The 15,604-nt window shown below is 41.1% G+C and overlaps 1 protein-coding gene across 3 annotated transcripts in view; it reads left to right on the top strand.

The window, feature by feature from the left end:
* Positions 1-15,604, top strand: part of LOC113929544 (neuronal regeneration related protein) — a 42,477-nt gene that overhangs the window by 16,991 nt on the left and 9,882 nt on the right. Inside the window, exons 3-4 of one of the 3 annotated variants that reach the window (XM_027606513.2) lie at positions 5,225-5,302; positions 12,606-15,071. In XM_027606513.2, the coding sequence (XP_027462314.1) occupies positions 5,225-5,302; positions 12,606-12,681 (154 nt within the window). In that variant the 3' untranslated portion in view covers positions 12,682-15,071. Of the gene's footprint in view, positions 1-5,224; positions 5,303-9,654; positions 11,392-12,605; positions 15,072-15,604 lie in introns of those variants that run through there. The other 2 variants (XM_027606514.1, XM_027606512.2) reach the window with 2 other exon arrangements.

Below are 15,604 nucleotides of genomic sequence, written 5' to 3'. Positions count from 1 at the left end.
CTGCCTTTGGGGATCATTCTCCTTTAACAGTCCCTTCAAAGAGCTCTTGATAAAGACAGTAAATGAACAGAGAAACATACAAATTCATTTCATTCAGTTCCCAAACCAGAGTGTTTGCCAACTTAGGCACCAACTGACACTCTGCTTTCCAGAGAAAAATACAGGTAGAAACGGGTAATAAACAGGTACAATTCAAATTTTACGTGCAGCATAAAAGTGACTGGAAATGTCAATTTGTTTGATTCTGTGTGTGGACCATACTATTGGAAAACATTCTGCAAGTTTTTAAATGAAGAGCTTAGGAGAGGGTTACAAAAAGAATTTAAGTGATAATCTAGTTTGCATGGTTTTAGGACCTTCCAGGAGTGGCCTCTGACTTCCCCCACATTTTATTTTTCTAATTTGGATACCAAGTAATAATTACTGGCAAGCTAATCATCTTATGGACTTAAGAAAAATGAAGTTATTTTTCATAGTGCATTATCCAGAGAGTAAAACAAGCCAAGAAAGAAACGAAGAAAGAGATTTTAAAAAGGGGAAAGCATGAGCATTTCATTCTCAACTTGGATGACAGGCCATTGAAACTTGAATACCCAACCATCACATACATGGAAAAGAATCAGAAAGAAATAGCATATTTTTACCATAAACCTTTATTCAAATATGTAGTAGGTTTAAATATATTTAGTAAAAGCAGAAAATTGGTTTTACCTAAGAGCTGCTCATGGATATCTAAATACATACCTATCATGATTGGTGTGCTTAAGCCAGTGTGGTTCGTTTTGTCAGTTCTGTTGTTTTTAAACTTAGCTGTCAGTGAGATAATGCAGCACTGGAAAAAAATGCATTAACTAATATATTCAGTGACAAGCATCAACCCTTAGCCTTTCCCAGAATTCAAGCAAAACCTTTGCATCTTCTCCAATTTAAAACACGAAGAGTTTCCTTCCCTCTGTATTTTCTCAAACACTCATGTTTTCTTCATTGTTGGGGATATAGCTTGTTTCTGTGATTTCTAACTTCTGGAAGAACAGGATTCCAGGGGGTTCTGAGGATTTTACTTGAGCAAGAGCAAAACAATTATTTTATATATGGAAGACAGTTTTTAAAATAATATGTATCTTCTTGCTAAAATAATACAATCTTCTATTGTGAAGATTAAGGCAAACTTTGGTTTGCTTGTGTAATAGAACAGTAGTTTTGAGGTAGTGCCATGTGTATTATCTGAAACGCTTACATTTCTGAGATGCACATCACCACCACCAAGAGAGAACTCAATGAAGTTTAAAGAAGAAACAGTTAATTTAGTTGGTCTTCATGGAAAACACAAACTTGAATCCAGAAAACGGAATGAATTGGAGTAAGTTTAAGCCATGTGTCCACCTTTGGAGCATCAGTTGACTAGTACCAAAATGAATGAACAAGTTTAGGGTCTGAGCAAGAACAGATGGACTTTAGGGAGATAAATCAACTTCTCCCTGTTTTCTGACCCATATATGATCAGTACTCAAAAACCCCAATCCTAGGGCCATTGGCAGCTCCTGATATTCCGAACTCAGGTAAAATACAGGGTAAGGCAGCCTATGGGCCTGCATTTGTGCTGCAGCTCAGATGGCCGCTGAGAGTTGCAGTGAGACCTCTTGGCCGTGGGATGCTTTCCCACATGGAGCTCATTACATTCCATCCCTCAGGCCACTGTCTTCCTTGGCTTGCAGCTGGTAGCCATCACATGCCCTCCCAGGTCAGGTCTGCTCACCGCCACCCCCCATTTCCTCTCTTGACAGCACTGCTGGTTGGTTTGCTGAATGTTGGCTTTGGGTTTTTTTAGTCTGTTGATACACGTTCCAAGAGCTACTCTCTTTGACATAACCCATATATTTCTTTTTTCTTTAATTGCACTTAAAGCACACTATTAACTTGCTAGGGCTGTCACCACAAAGTACCACTGATTAGGTGGCTTAAACAACAGAACTTTGTTTTCCCACAATTCAGGAGTCTGGAACTCTGAAGTCAAGGTGTCAGCAGGCTGGTTTCCTCTGAGGCTCTCTCCTTGGCTTGTCGATGGTCCGCTTCTCCCCGTGTCCTCACGTGGGCTTCCTCTCTGTGTGTCTGGGTCTTCCTTTCCTCCTTATAAAGACACCAGTCATACTGGGTTAGGGCCTCCCCTAAATACCTCATTTTAACTTAATTACCTCTTTAAAGACCCTATCTCCAAATATATACACATTGTAACTGGGGATTAAGATTCTGACACATGAATTTTGTATGTGGGGAATGTACAATTTAGCCCACAAAACACACTTTTATAAAATGATCTTTTGTGCTCCTAGAAGGCAGGGACAGCATTTCTCATAATCCCTAGAACCTAGCAGTGTCCGGCACACTGCAGGTGCCTCCCAAACTTGTGGCGAATGCATGCACGGACAAAGGTATTCTGAGGTATTTGAGAGCAAGGGTAATGGTTGTCATAGATCTTTTCTCTCAAGTCCTTCATTTTAGAGTTTCAAAACACCACAGGTAAAAGAAAGAACAAAGCTGTAATGGAGGTAGTATATATGTCCAATAATCTGCCAACTTTTCCCAAATCCAAAAAAACCAAAAGTTTAAACATCCCCTTTAGATGCTATATCCAGGGATATTTTGAGTTCTTAGAGACCAACCAAGCCAAGTTTTAAGAGTGTAACTGAGATGCCTCTATCCCTGCCATTTTTGGCTTCAAGTTCTGATTCTGAAGGAGACTGGAAGAATTTACCACAAGGCCAAAATGACATTTATTTTTCCTAAAGTAGACAATGATTACTTGATGATTCAAACACTAAAAAATGCCTAATTAGAAGTGCCCTTGGTCAATTTGTAGATAAATTATTGTTTCAAAAGAAAAATTTGGGTTAGGGGAAGAGGTTTCTTTAGTTGTGGGTTTTGCTATCAGATACCCATGTTCCTGAGTTCTTCGGCAAAAAAAAAAAAAAAAAATCATTGACTTTTTCTTAAAAAAAAAAAGTTCTTGGAAAAACAAATTGTAAGAGTGATAAGTATAATGATTTCTGAGGCTAGCTATTTTCCCCTGCACATTGGACTTGGGAGGGTTTTGTAGTGATGCTTTGAACCTGGAAGTTAAATGCTAAAGCAGTGTCATTTTGTTAAAATAGACTCTCGCAGAAAAGCTCAAGAACACAGACATACGTTTACTTGATGTTACTTTTCATTGCATCCATGTGCTTAAGTTTTTACATGTATTTTTATCATTTCTGTTTACAATAGAACTTTATTTCTTGCTAATAGGTATAATATTTAAAATTTGCACTTAAAGCCTACTCTTAAAGGTAGTAATGTAGAAATGTATTTATATTAGGTGAATTTTATATCTATTTATATTAAGTGAATCTATAGTTGATCCCAAATGGGATCTCCTTAAAATTAACCACAAAGTAGGATTTGGTATGCTGTGACTTCGTTTTAAGCCTTAAATAAAGCTTGTATATTTTAGATGGCAATTTTGTTTTCTTCACCCATTCCCAGTTAAAGGGAATGTCAGGGGTGACTTGTTTGTCCCAAACAAGGCAGATGGTGGAATTCTCCCAGAAGGATCTGGGCAGAGAAGGGGAAAGCTGAAGGAGGTTCAGGTTGGGGGAACCACTTGGCCCAGAAAGCAGACCCAGTCTGAAGTCAGACTTCCATTCTTGCAGGATGAGCTCTCAAATATGTAAGATAGAAATGTGTGTGGTGTCTGTGGACTAGTGTAATTTTGAGAGAGGTGGTAGGCAATTTGCATTCTGGGGTGATTTGAGGGCATCAGTATAGTGGGAAGTTGGGAATCTGGAAATCTGGTTTGAGTTCAAGTCCTATCCTATACTCACTGTGTGGCTTTGGACAAGTGGGTGACCTTTCTGAGTTTCTGTTTTCTTATCTCTGAAATGATAAGACCTAAGTTTATTGTCAGGATATATTAGGGTTATGTATGCAAAACTGCTTTGTAACCTGGGATGTGTCATAATGTTACTGGAGTAAAGCAAAGATAGTTACTGTTAGACTATCCCAAAGAATCCACACAGCCATCCACATTTCCTAGCTCAGGCCCGCTGCCCAAGTGGATTGACCAGGACAGTGAAGACATTGCAGTTAGCCCAGGGACTAGGCTACCACATCTATGGCTTCCAAAAACAAAAACAACATTAAGCCTGTTTGTTAACCTATTAATGAGATGGTGATTCTTCATATTATTTGTTGAATGTGAGGCTTATTTAGAGCATTTAGTGAATCAGATCTGGAGGGAATCTTATCTAATTTCCTCCCCTCCCTTCAAGCAGGGCTGTATCAGATGTGAATTAACTCTGGCAGATGGTTGTTAGATTCTGTTTCTAAATTTCTTAAAGGAGATTTCACAGTTTTCCTCTCTAAATTCCTTCAGTAATTTAACAATTCTTATGCCAAGTCCTTCCTTATAGCTGACCTAAATCCATGCTGTAATTTAATTCCTAACCCCCTACTCCTGTCTTTCCTGGAGATGGAGAACAGCTGGTCAGCAAACTTCTTATGCTAATAACCCTTTGTATATTTAAAGAAGAATTATTCAATTCCACTCAGGCTCTCTACCTTGTTCCACATGCCCCCATCCCCAGATTCATCAGCTGGTATTCTCTGAATCATTCATGGCAATGCTGCCTGTCTCCCTGCCTCTCTCTGACACTTTGCTACTTTCAGGCACTGGGCAGAGTGTTGCCAGTGGCCCCATGGACCTGGGGAGAATGCAGGCTGCTTGTTCCTGTCCTCCTTATGCTTTCTGCATAACGTTGAGCCATTTAATCCATTATTGGGATAACCCCCTAACAGTTTTATGGGCGTGTGGCACATTTATCTCATAAACATGGAGTTTTAAGTATACTTACTATAGGTTGCTTTGAAAGTCAGGCCTCCCCAGTGCCTTAGTTTGCTCAGCCAGTCATGTCAGGAGGCTGCCACTTAGCGTGCTGACGAGAACACTGATTGACATCTTTGCTCTACTGGACTTAGTCTTAGAAGACACTGGTAGCCAGAACTCTCCTGGGTGCAGTGTACATTTGGATGCACTCTAACAGTCTGAAAGAGGTTTAGGGCTTTTCCAGTGCTCTAAATTGTAATCAGGAAAGAAGTGACATTGAGGATGGAACTCATGAAGTTGATCCCATGTGGTTTCAGAGTGGATGCTGTTTTTAATCTGAAAGTGTGTTCTTTTATGTCTCTGTAGGTTTATTACCCAGAGCTCTCTGTCTGGGTCAGTCAAGAACCATTTCCAAATAAGGAAATGGAGGGAAGGCTTCCTAAGGTAAGATCCTTAGCTACCATTTTGTTAAAAATGTTTTTCAATTTAGAGGCAACTAAAAAAAGAATCAGTTATTTCTTTTTTATTTTAATATCCATTTAGTCTACAGCAAGAACCTATTAACATGATACTGTTATGACTTTGGAAATAAGATACACTAGAAATATATATATATATATATCCTAAAGTGCTATGACTCTTAAAGTTCACGTTATCTTCCTTTCTTGACAAGTCCAAAAGCAGATTTTCATTGAGAATCTATCAAATGTACATTTTACAGGTTTCTACTTTGTTCCATTCTTGGGTAGATAAACTCAAGAATGATGATTAAAGTAAATGATGACACTTTTGTCTGGTAATAGTGCCTGAATGTCTGATCAAACTACCCAAGAAACAGAACATAAGCTATTATTTTTATTTCTTCTAATTTTTAGGCCTAAAAGTATTTTCTACAAACATGCTTTCTTTGTTCTGACATCTTAGGTGTGATAATTCTCTGCATTAAAAAAATTTGTCAAATTTACATTTTGGATTTTATCACCATTTCCAACAACACCAACACTTACCAGTTTTTAAGGTAGATACCTTTGGACTTGCCTGTTAAGGTAAATACCAATTTGACCTTCAGGAGAGAGGACTGTACTTTTTACCAGTGACCTGTTGATTTTGCAATTAAGAAAGAAAAATAAAGTGCACTGAAAATAAAATATCCATTCAGAAGTTTCATAAGTGTAATTGACACATGGTGAGGCTTTCCCAGCTCTTATTGACATTTTAATGTTTGAGAAACTCTTACTTACACTAAATGGTTTCAGCAGTTCCCTGTCTTTTACTGACAGCATTTATCAACTGGCAGTTTGCACTAAGAGAAAACAATTCTAAATCACTTTTAATCTTCCAGAGAATTTCTGAAGGTCCAGGTTGAAACCAGTGTTAGGAAAGTAGGTGAACAAAAGGATTCTGGCCCTGCCATGCACTGTCTTGTAGAGGTGGGGTGGAAGTGAGCTAGTGTACTGGAGCTTTACTTAAAACACACGCACACCCCCATCACCCCACTACCAATCCCCACCACCCCACCACGCCCCACCACCCTCCTTCACCTCTAACCACCCCACCACCCCACCCCACCCCAATCCTCCTCCACCCCACCACTACCCTACCATACCGGCACCCAACCGCCGCCCTAGGACACACACCCTGCCCCATCACTACCCACCCCCCCCACCACCTCACCTCACCACCACACCTTCACACCATCACTCCAGCAGCACCCCCACCAGCAGCAATAGCATAACTCTAGACATCCTTTACTGGGAAGCTCAGGGCATAATTCATCTGAGCAGCTGAGGGTAAGACATGATAATGGAAGAGGTAAGGGAGAGTATAGTGTTTTCATTATTTCTGCCCCATTCAGCCATCCAGAAGTCCTCTCTTTGATACTGGTGACATCAACCAGAGTGGCAAGACTAGGCAAGTTCTTCAGTGAGGTCAACAGTGCCTCCCTTTTTCTTAGAAGCCCAACCTAGGACCTAGGCCTTGCCTCCACTGAGGCATGCTCCACAGGGATGGCACAATGGATCCTGAGATTCAGGTCTTCTGTTAATTTCTTTCCTCTCTGCATATGTGAATTATCCTCTAAGCATAATATATTTGTCCTTCCCAGCAGTTTCCTTATGGAAAAGCGTATCTTTGCATAGTCAAGAAAAATAATCTTGACTTACGTTGTCCGGGGCACATTATTGAGAAGCTGGGGGATTCATACACGAACAGTTCTCAGCAGAGAGGGCCATCCAACCTGAGGTAGATTAATTATAGAAGCATCCAGGAGAACCAGTCTGTGGGAACCACTGGACACATCTGTTTCTGCTCCTCCAGACTTCTAGAATGCTCAAGATCCTCAGTCCTCTGGGAGCCATTAGGTGCGGGATGATGGAGGAAGATAGGATTATTTTTACCTGAATTCTTACAAGGCCCAACTTCTGGAGAAATAAGACTACATTGTGTCCTCTCTTCAGAAACCTCCTCCCATTGCTATAGAAGCCTACAATTCTTTCAGTGAGGGGCAGACTTTATTCTTTTTTCAAAAAATGAGGGATAGGAAGTAAAGACTGAAATCTAGTAAATTCCAGCCTCCAAAGGGAGGATGTGCAGAACTTTTTTTGGCGTGTCGGGTTGTGGCCCCTCGGGGCGCTTTAGTAGCACGCCAGTCCGCATGGCTTACCACCATTGCTTTGCCATTGTCCAGTTACTCGGGAATCTCGCATACAGAAAATAAAGGGCAGGATGGACAGGGACTATTTTTGTCTCTGTTTTCATCTCTGTAGCTTTAAAATCTGAGTATTCAAGCCACAGTAGGCACTCAGAACATGAATAATAAATGAAGACATGAACGTTCTGGGAGGGGGGTGGTCTCAAAACAGAAAAAGTAGTAAAAATGGTAAATTCAAGTCTGAAATAATCTCCTTCACATTTTTTTTCCTGGAAATACCGCTCCCCAAATTACCCAGAATCCCACCCAATCTTCATTTGTTTTTGTTGTGTATTTTCCATGGAGACTTATACAGAGACTGACTATATATTCACTTCTGAACAGAGTAAGTATGAACTGAAGTGAGCAGCTTTAAGGGCAGAGTATAGTTCTAGTTGAATGAAATCATACTTAGGAAGCTTTGATTTTCCTTCCTGGCCTGTGATAATTAGCAGCCACTGAGTTCTTCCTTTGTCCCAAACCGCAGTTTGTCATATCTTGAACCGGGGTGACTGGCTGAGAGGAGAGGGAGGACAGACAGTTTAAAAGCACCAGGATTACAGTGCATTTCTTTTTTTAAATCTTGGGATTATATGCCAAAATTTCAAGATTAAAATTATTTGCACAACTGAAAAACACTGCCCAATATGATGGGCAGATGCTAGAAATTTATTTAGATCTTTAAGTATGTGTGAGTACATTTTAATTCAGTTTTCTGATTTGGTTCTATTCCTATTTAGTGATACCAAAACAACTTCTAAATCACAGTCTAAGACTGGAACATGAAAGTACACACAGAGTGGACTTTCTGTACATCCTGAAAATGTATGCTCTCAAAGTCTGAGATTTTTAAACACAAAATTTAGGCATACCAGGTATTTTTTTTAAAATATGTACAGCAAGTAAGACTTATTAAAGCTGAATTATCTGTTACATTTAGTTCATCCTGGGGCTGCTGCAAACATTGTTTCAAGTTGTTTGAAAGTTGAATTCTTAAAAGAAATTCCAATGCAGTAATTTACAGATCTCAAAGCAAGATTATTATTTTAACCCAAGTATTCAACCAGTCAAAACAGCTTATTGTAAATGTCCTCTTGAAACATGTGATCTGAGCAAAAAGGAAAAAAAAAAATCTTTTAAAACCGTATTGGATAATGTGTCTGAGAAAACTCCAGCAATTAATGGTTTGGCTGAAAGACAGACTATTGTCAAATCCCTGTTTTCATGTCTGGTTGGGATATACAGGGTGTTTGTGGTAAAGTTAAAAGTTAAGACTTATCATCCCTTGAGCAGATGGGCTACTCGTCCCTTCCTCTCGCTCTCTGGTTGTGATGGAGAGCTTCTCCCCATGGGTGCCGGATGGAGCACCAGTCGCACTGCGGTTGTATTATTCTAGACGGAAACACAAGCACCTCACGCACCTCAGGCGTGTGAGGACAGACTTAGACTAGCCCCAGGCCAAACGAGGTGGGCCTCACTGTCCCCTGGCCTGAGTGTCCCACTGCCCTCCTCTTCCTCGCACGCACTCCCACCTTTGGTGCCCACTCGTGGTTCTGCTTATCAGGCCCACGTGGACTGGGCCGGTTGTTCAGAGAATAAACCATACATAAGTGACCTTTTTGTACAAGCTGTGACCTCCTTTTTTTTTTTTTTAATATTTTTACTATATATTGGAAAACTGGCAATTACCCACCTCCACCACAGCCCCTGAATGCTTTAAAGAAAATGTATTAACACTCTTACAAGCACCTCTTACCCAGCCTCATGTTGGGCCCTGTCTCCTACTAGAAACTGTCCTCAGAAACCTGACTCTGGGGAATGCTGCCTCCCACATGGCTGGGCACAGCCATTAGAGAAGCACTTGATTCTCCTGAAGTCAAGGCAGCGAGTGTTTAATTACTTCATGCCCCCACAGACCTAATATTTACATTCGGGTGAACTGTGTTTAATATGTAAACTCTGTTTGCAAAACATCTGGAGTTCAAGGATAAAAGGTGGGAGGGAGAAGCAAAAGATTTCAAATGGTTTCAGAAGCATGACTAAGTGTCCTGTGTGTGTGTGTGTGTGTGTGTGTGTGTGTGTGTGTCTCCGTCCACCTGCTTTTCAGGGAAGACTTCCTGTCCCAAAGGAAGTGAACCGCAAGAAGGAAGAGCAGATTGAGGCCGCCTCCCTGACTCCACCTGGCAGCAGTGAACTCCACTCCCCAGGCATCGGTTACCTCCACCCTTTTTAATCATCACACCTCCATTTGTATTACATATGGTGTATGGGTATTGATGAGGTCATGGTATCATATATGGGATTTTTTTCTGTGTAAATCATCAAGTATAAGAAGAAACTATGGGACTCTGAGCCTTGCTTTAGAGAATTTACAGTGGACAAATAGGTATCATCAAACCAGTTTTTAATCATTCTGACTCAAGTGAAACCGCTCAGAATTTCACACTGTGAATCCACGTTTACAACCCTTACAGGTGGGCCTTCAGGCCTGGTTCTCGACAACGATGTCTTCCACAACTCAAACTCCCTCTGCTCTCACACAACCGGTTCACTCCTGCCTTTTCACTCACACAGCTCCCGACTGCTTCTCGCAGAGGCTGAGAGTCCCCATTTTTTTTTTCATTTAGATGTAACAAGCCTAGTAGTTTATGTTCATCGATTGTCTGTATATCTATATTTTATCCATGTACTCTTTTGATGTATAGAAGTAGTTTGAAACTCATTGTTTCCTTGTGGTAAGTGACCGAGATGCTGCCACAGGACCTGAGACACTGATGAATGGTGCTATTTTGGACTTTCAACATGCTCCTTGGCGAGGTAGCTCTGATGGAGTTCTATTTTATTTCCATGTTCTAAGAAGGTGTTGGTACTCTGTTTCCCTGAATGTTGTTCTCTAGACTGGATTGACTTGTTTTCCTCGTGTCTTCAGTGTGGCTTTCTTCTTCAGCGTTGTAGGCTGAGTGAATGCTACCAGAGTGAGAGACTCACGTCTCGCCGGCTGGCGCTCACGGACGTGCAGTCCCTGGAGCGGGAGCAATCACAAAACTGTAATTTACTTACCAAATCTCTTCTTTCCGGTAGCCTCGCCTGCCTAGCTTAGAGAAAGAAAAGCAATAATTTGACAGGCGTTTTTAGGTGTCTCTTTTGGTTCTTTTTGTTTGAAAGGATATTTGGGGGAAAAAAGGGCAAACGTTTCAAATAAAGGCCCTATGGAAAAAACAAAATCCAGAAACACTGGCATCTGAGTTGGAATCTGAAACTTACACCTTTCCCAAAAATTAAGTAGGAAAAAATGTCTTTATAAAATTAAAAAAATAAAAGGCAGAGCACTCTTTTTTGGCAGTTTTGATAAGCAAGGGGTAGATTTTACATTTTTGTCCTTGCTCCCAATGAAATGGATAAACAAAAATAAAACCAGACAATACCATCTACTCACGGATTGTTGTTGTGTTAGCCAGTCTGAAAGCCCACCTTAATTTTTATATAACTGTCTTTTAGCTCTTCCTTTGACGGGGCAGGCTGTGTTCTGCTCTGTTCCGCTTCTGACTGTTAACACCGATGATGCATGCACTGCACTTCTTCGTTCTCTTCTTGCTGCCCCATCGGCCTGAGTTTCTTGTGCATTCTCCTGCTCCCTCCTTTGTTAGAGTAGGTGTATCAGCTGTGTAAATAGAGCAAGAAAACAGTATTCTGCATCTGTGGCATTTATGTAGAGTTGCAGTTGTGCACTGCTGAAAATGCAGGCTTTTGTAACAATGTGATCTTTACTGATGCACTCACAACAAGTACCCAGTGTATTTTAGCTATTTTAGTAGTATTTGTTCAATAAATATGCAAGCTGTAAGGTAACTGGCTTGGCTCGTCATTGGAGAGGCTACTTTTGAATGCTTTCACTGATTCATGGTAATTTGTGTGTTCTCAGAGCCCCCAGCGTAGACTGAAGGGCATCTATCAGCTCTGCCTTTCACGTGTGTTCCCTTCTGAAGGTTCTGCGTGATTAGGGGCTAGGCTGTGGCATTCTTTCGCCAGAGGATACCAGACTCACTTCCTCACGGAATATTTGCGCTTATACACAGACAAAAGTCTTCCACTTGGAGGAAGATAAACATTTGAGACAGGATTTTAAGTCATTAATTCATATGTACCCAGCTACCTGGGATCTAGCACATGATGAGATGGCATCACCAGAACCTTCTGGAGGTCTCCTGTGACCCCGCAACCCAGAGATTCAGGGGGGGTTCATCCTCTCCCTGTGCGTGAGAAATGCAGCTGCTCCCTCCTCCTCCACGATGATGTGAAACTTCACCCGGCTTAGCACAAGTTGCTGAAGTGGCTGGCTGGGTCCAGATACTTCAGTTTCACGTGAACAGAGGGTAAGGCACAGGCCTCTGAGATAAAGGCCAGAGAGGAGGGACAGGAGCAAAAGAGGGCACGGCTCCAAACTGGGCACTCAGCTTCTGGAAAGTCGGGGTCAGATGCTCTCTGAGAAAGCTTGAGTCTTGACACACGTGTGTCAGGAGAGACATTTATGCTGGGGAGTTACTTTTGAAATTCATGCACATCTCAGATTTTGGCTAAGTTTCCTATTTACCCTCAACTTTTTTATTAAGAGAAAGGAGCCTTAGAGCAGAGCTAAATCCCAACTGCCTACCACATACTCAGAATTTGTTCAATCTGAAAGAAAATTCTTAAAATGGAGTTACCACTACCTTTTTTGGTAATCCCATCCAGAGGTTAATATTTCCGAATGTTAAGAGAAGTGCTCCTTAAACTTGATTACCTTTTACCTCACAAACGATTGCCATTTTCCTCACCCAACAGCCTCCCACCCCCTGTATGTTTTCACAGCTGGGAGGGGATGCATCTTGTCTTCCTGCCATTGCTAAATGGGAAACCAAGAAGTGATGAGGCCAGGCCATGGAGGTGGTATGGTCTAGGTTGCTTTATGCCCATCTGTGTTAGTTATCTGTTGCCACAGAACACATTACAGCCACACCATGCATCCTGAAACAATACACTTCTTATCTCACAGATTCTATTCTATTCTATTCTATTCAGGAGCAAGTTAGCTGGTGCTTCCGGCTCAGATCTCATGAGCTTGCTGTCAAGAAGTCAGCAAGCTGCAATCATCTGAAGGCCTGACCAGGGCTGAAGAATCTGCTATTGGCGGGAGAACTCCGTTCCTCCACTCATGGGCCTCACCACAAGGCTACTTAAGTGCCTCATGACCTCTGGCTTCCCTCAGAGCAAGTAATTTGAGAGCTGGGAGCGAGCCACAATGCCTGTGACCTATTCTCAGAAGTCACTATCATCCATCATATTCTATTCATTAGAAGCAAGTCACTAAATATAGCCCACACTCACGGGGAGGGAATTAATAAGCTCTACCTCCTAAAGGGAAGAATATTGAAGAATTTATGGCCACATTTTAAAACCAGCACACCATCTGAAGTTAAAGCACTCAGGGTAATTGTAAGCCAGGGGCTGAAAGTGAGAAGGGCTGAAATAGAATCATAGCTTACTTCTTTCACTGAAGAGGTTTTTACAGTCTTTAGAGTTCCAGAGTGAAGGTCCGGCTTTCCAGATTGAAGGTGTGTACGGAGAGCATCCAGGAACTGTAATATTGGGGTTGCACACCCTCCATTTATTAAGACAAGTGCTGTCAGCCCCGGAAGGAAAATTTAAGAGAATGTATCAGGAACTGTAAAAAACAGGAAAGCTAGAATAAATATTGTCTAAAGTTCTATTCAACTCAGTGGACTTCGGTTCGCTGATGACAACTCCCTCAGCTTCCATGAAGCTTGAAATAGTCACTGCATTTTAAACTTGCGGGACCCAGCTATGACTTGCTAAGCCATGGACTTACGGGGTTAATAACTGCTGAGGCAGAGGTAAGAACTTGGGAGTGCTCGCTGGAGTCCAGGTGGGAGACACAAACTCTGATTAGGAGCCGCTTTGTTCTCTTTGGAGGCAAAAAATAACACCCTGTGGCCTTTGGGCAGAGATTGCTGACCAGCAACCATGGCTCAGATAGGCCTTGTAGACTTGTTTTGCCTGCTAGGTGTTTTATAAAAATCTTGATTTAATTGCCAACATTTACAAATGGGTAGATTTCATGTGAAAATGCGGGTTTTTGTCTTCCCTGAAAAACTGGACGACACGGCAATAGAGGGTTTGGAGCTGAGTGGGGCCTGCACCTTTGGTGAGGAACCACCCCTACCTCTCCACGATCCAGTACTCATAACCTCTGATTGTCTTGTACCCTGCCTGCCTCCGTTGGCTTGTGGGTTTGCAGCACTCATCCTCCGGGTTCAGGCAATGGTAACGTGCTTATTCACTCACAAAGGGCCCGGGGACCTTCTGAGATCTTTTGTTCAGCATCTGGAGTGCATGCAGGTCTGTGAACACCAGACTGGGAACAGACTTCTCATCACTGCTCCCCAAACAGGGGCTGCTGCAGTCCCATCTGCATCCCCAGACCCTCTTTTAAACTCTTCAGTGGCCCTCCCTCAGGGACTGAGACCCCTATGGTAAAAAATCTTGCACGGGGTCAGGCTAGGCTAGGTAGGGGTCTGATAAACTCCTGATTTCCAAACTAGGGTATGTGTGCCTCAGGACACGTGAGGTCTTTCCAAGGAGTACATGCTCATGGGTAGTTTTAAGTGAACTAATTTCCAGATTCCCTATACATATCCTACTCTTTCCCCAAATGGATCTACTGAGAATGAATCTGTATTCATATTAGTCCCTGCCCCACATTATAACAACAAAGATATATGCCCTTAATATGATCCCAAACTCCCAGATGTGGCAAACAAAAGGAAAATTTCCTTTAATGGAAGCTTTATGGCCCTTTGAAGGTTCCTTTAATCAGAAATCCACAGAACTTTTGGCTTTCCCTTCTTAAACACATGTTCAAAGTGCTATGTTAGAAAACACAGAAATAAAGTGTTTGGACTCATATATGGCTTTTTAGAATTCAGATACACATGGTAAAGTAGAATGATAGAAATGACAATTTTTATTGAATACCTTTTCCTCTTCTACCTCCTTACTCTTGTCAAAGAACGCCTTGCTCTTGAGGGGGAGGGTCCTGAGAGAATGAAGCCCAGAGAGAATCAGAGACAATGACTACCAAAAGTGGCCTCTTCGTGCACTTGTACACAATTATTTTACACAATTCTCCATACTCATCCCTAGAATATAGCTTAACTGGGAAGAAATGCAACCTAGAGCAGCTACAGCAACACAGGTTTGCAATGGTGATTATTGTAAATGAAATTAGAATGCCTTCAAGGAATACCAATTTTTACAAAATAAGATGGAGAAAACCCAAGGATAAACTTCCCTGTGCATTTTCAGATTTAGTGTGCATTAGCTAATACAGTTGTCAAAACCTGTTGTATCAAACCAGAGCATGAAATAATTGTTTCAGTTATAGTCAATTCTCTTTATTCTTATTTAATGCTTAATATCTTTTTCATAATACTAAAAAAATTATGTGCTGCCAGACTGATTAGCAGCCTAGGACCTTTCCATATTATTAGTAGTATTTCTGATTTTTACACTAGTTCTTATTCTCCAAAGCCAGTCAGCAGTATTTAATAAACCATTTTTACCAGAGATATACCATGCCGTTTGTCATTCTTATTTTATATGAAAAAGAGTCTACTGATTATCTTGTTTTTATAACTTAAACATGGAATTAATTATATTACATCCATATCATTTTAATTTTTTATTGTTTTAGTGATCAGTTTCACAAGATATGCTTTTAATCTTCATTGATTTTTATAATCTTCAAAACACCTAAGTGAACTGAAAAATGAAGCCAAAGTTTTTTCTGACAAAGTGTATCCTGATTTGGCTACTTGGTTTGGCAATGAAGACTGGCTCTGCCAATGAGGTTTGTGATAGACATTTTCTACAAAGGAGCTGAATCTGCAGCTCCAAAGTAATAGTAACGCATTTAAAGCAAAAATAAGGTCAAAGTATTTTATCACAAGGCACTGTTTTGGCAAAACTGTAATGAAATTAATGTATCTGTTTCTCCTATG

Source organism: Zalophus californianus, chromosome 5, assembly GCF_009762305.2.
Source record: "Zalophus californianus isolate mZalCal1 chromosome 5, mZalCal1.pri.v2, whole genome shotgun sequence".
Taxonomy (NCBI): Eukaryota; Metazoa; Chordata; class Mammalia; order Carnivora; family Otariidae; genus Zalophus; species Zalophus californianus.
This window is presented reverse-complemented; position numbering and strand designations above follow the sequence as displayed.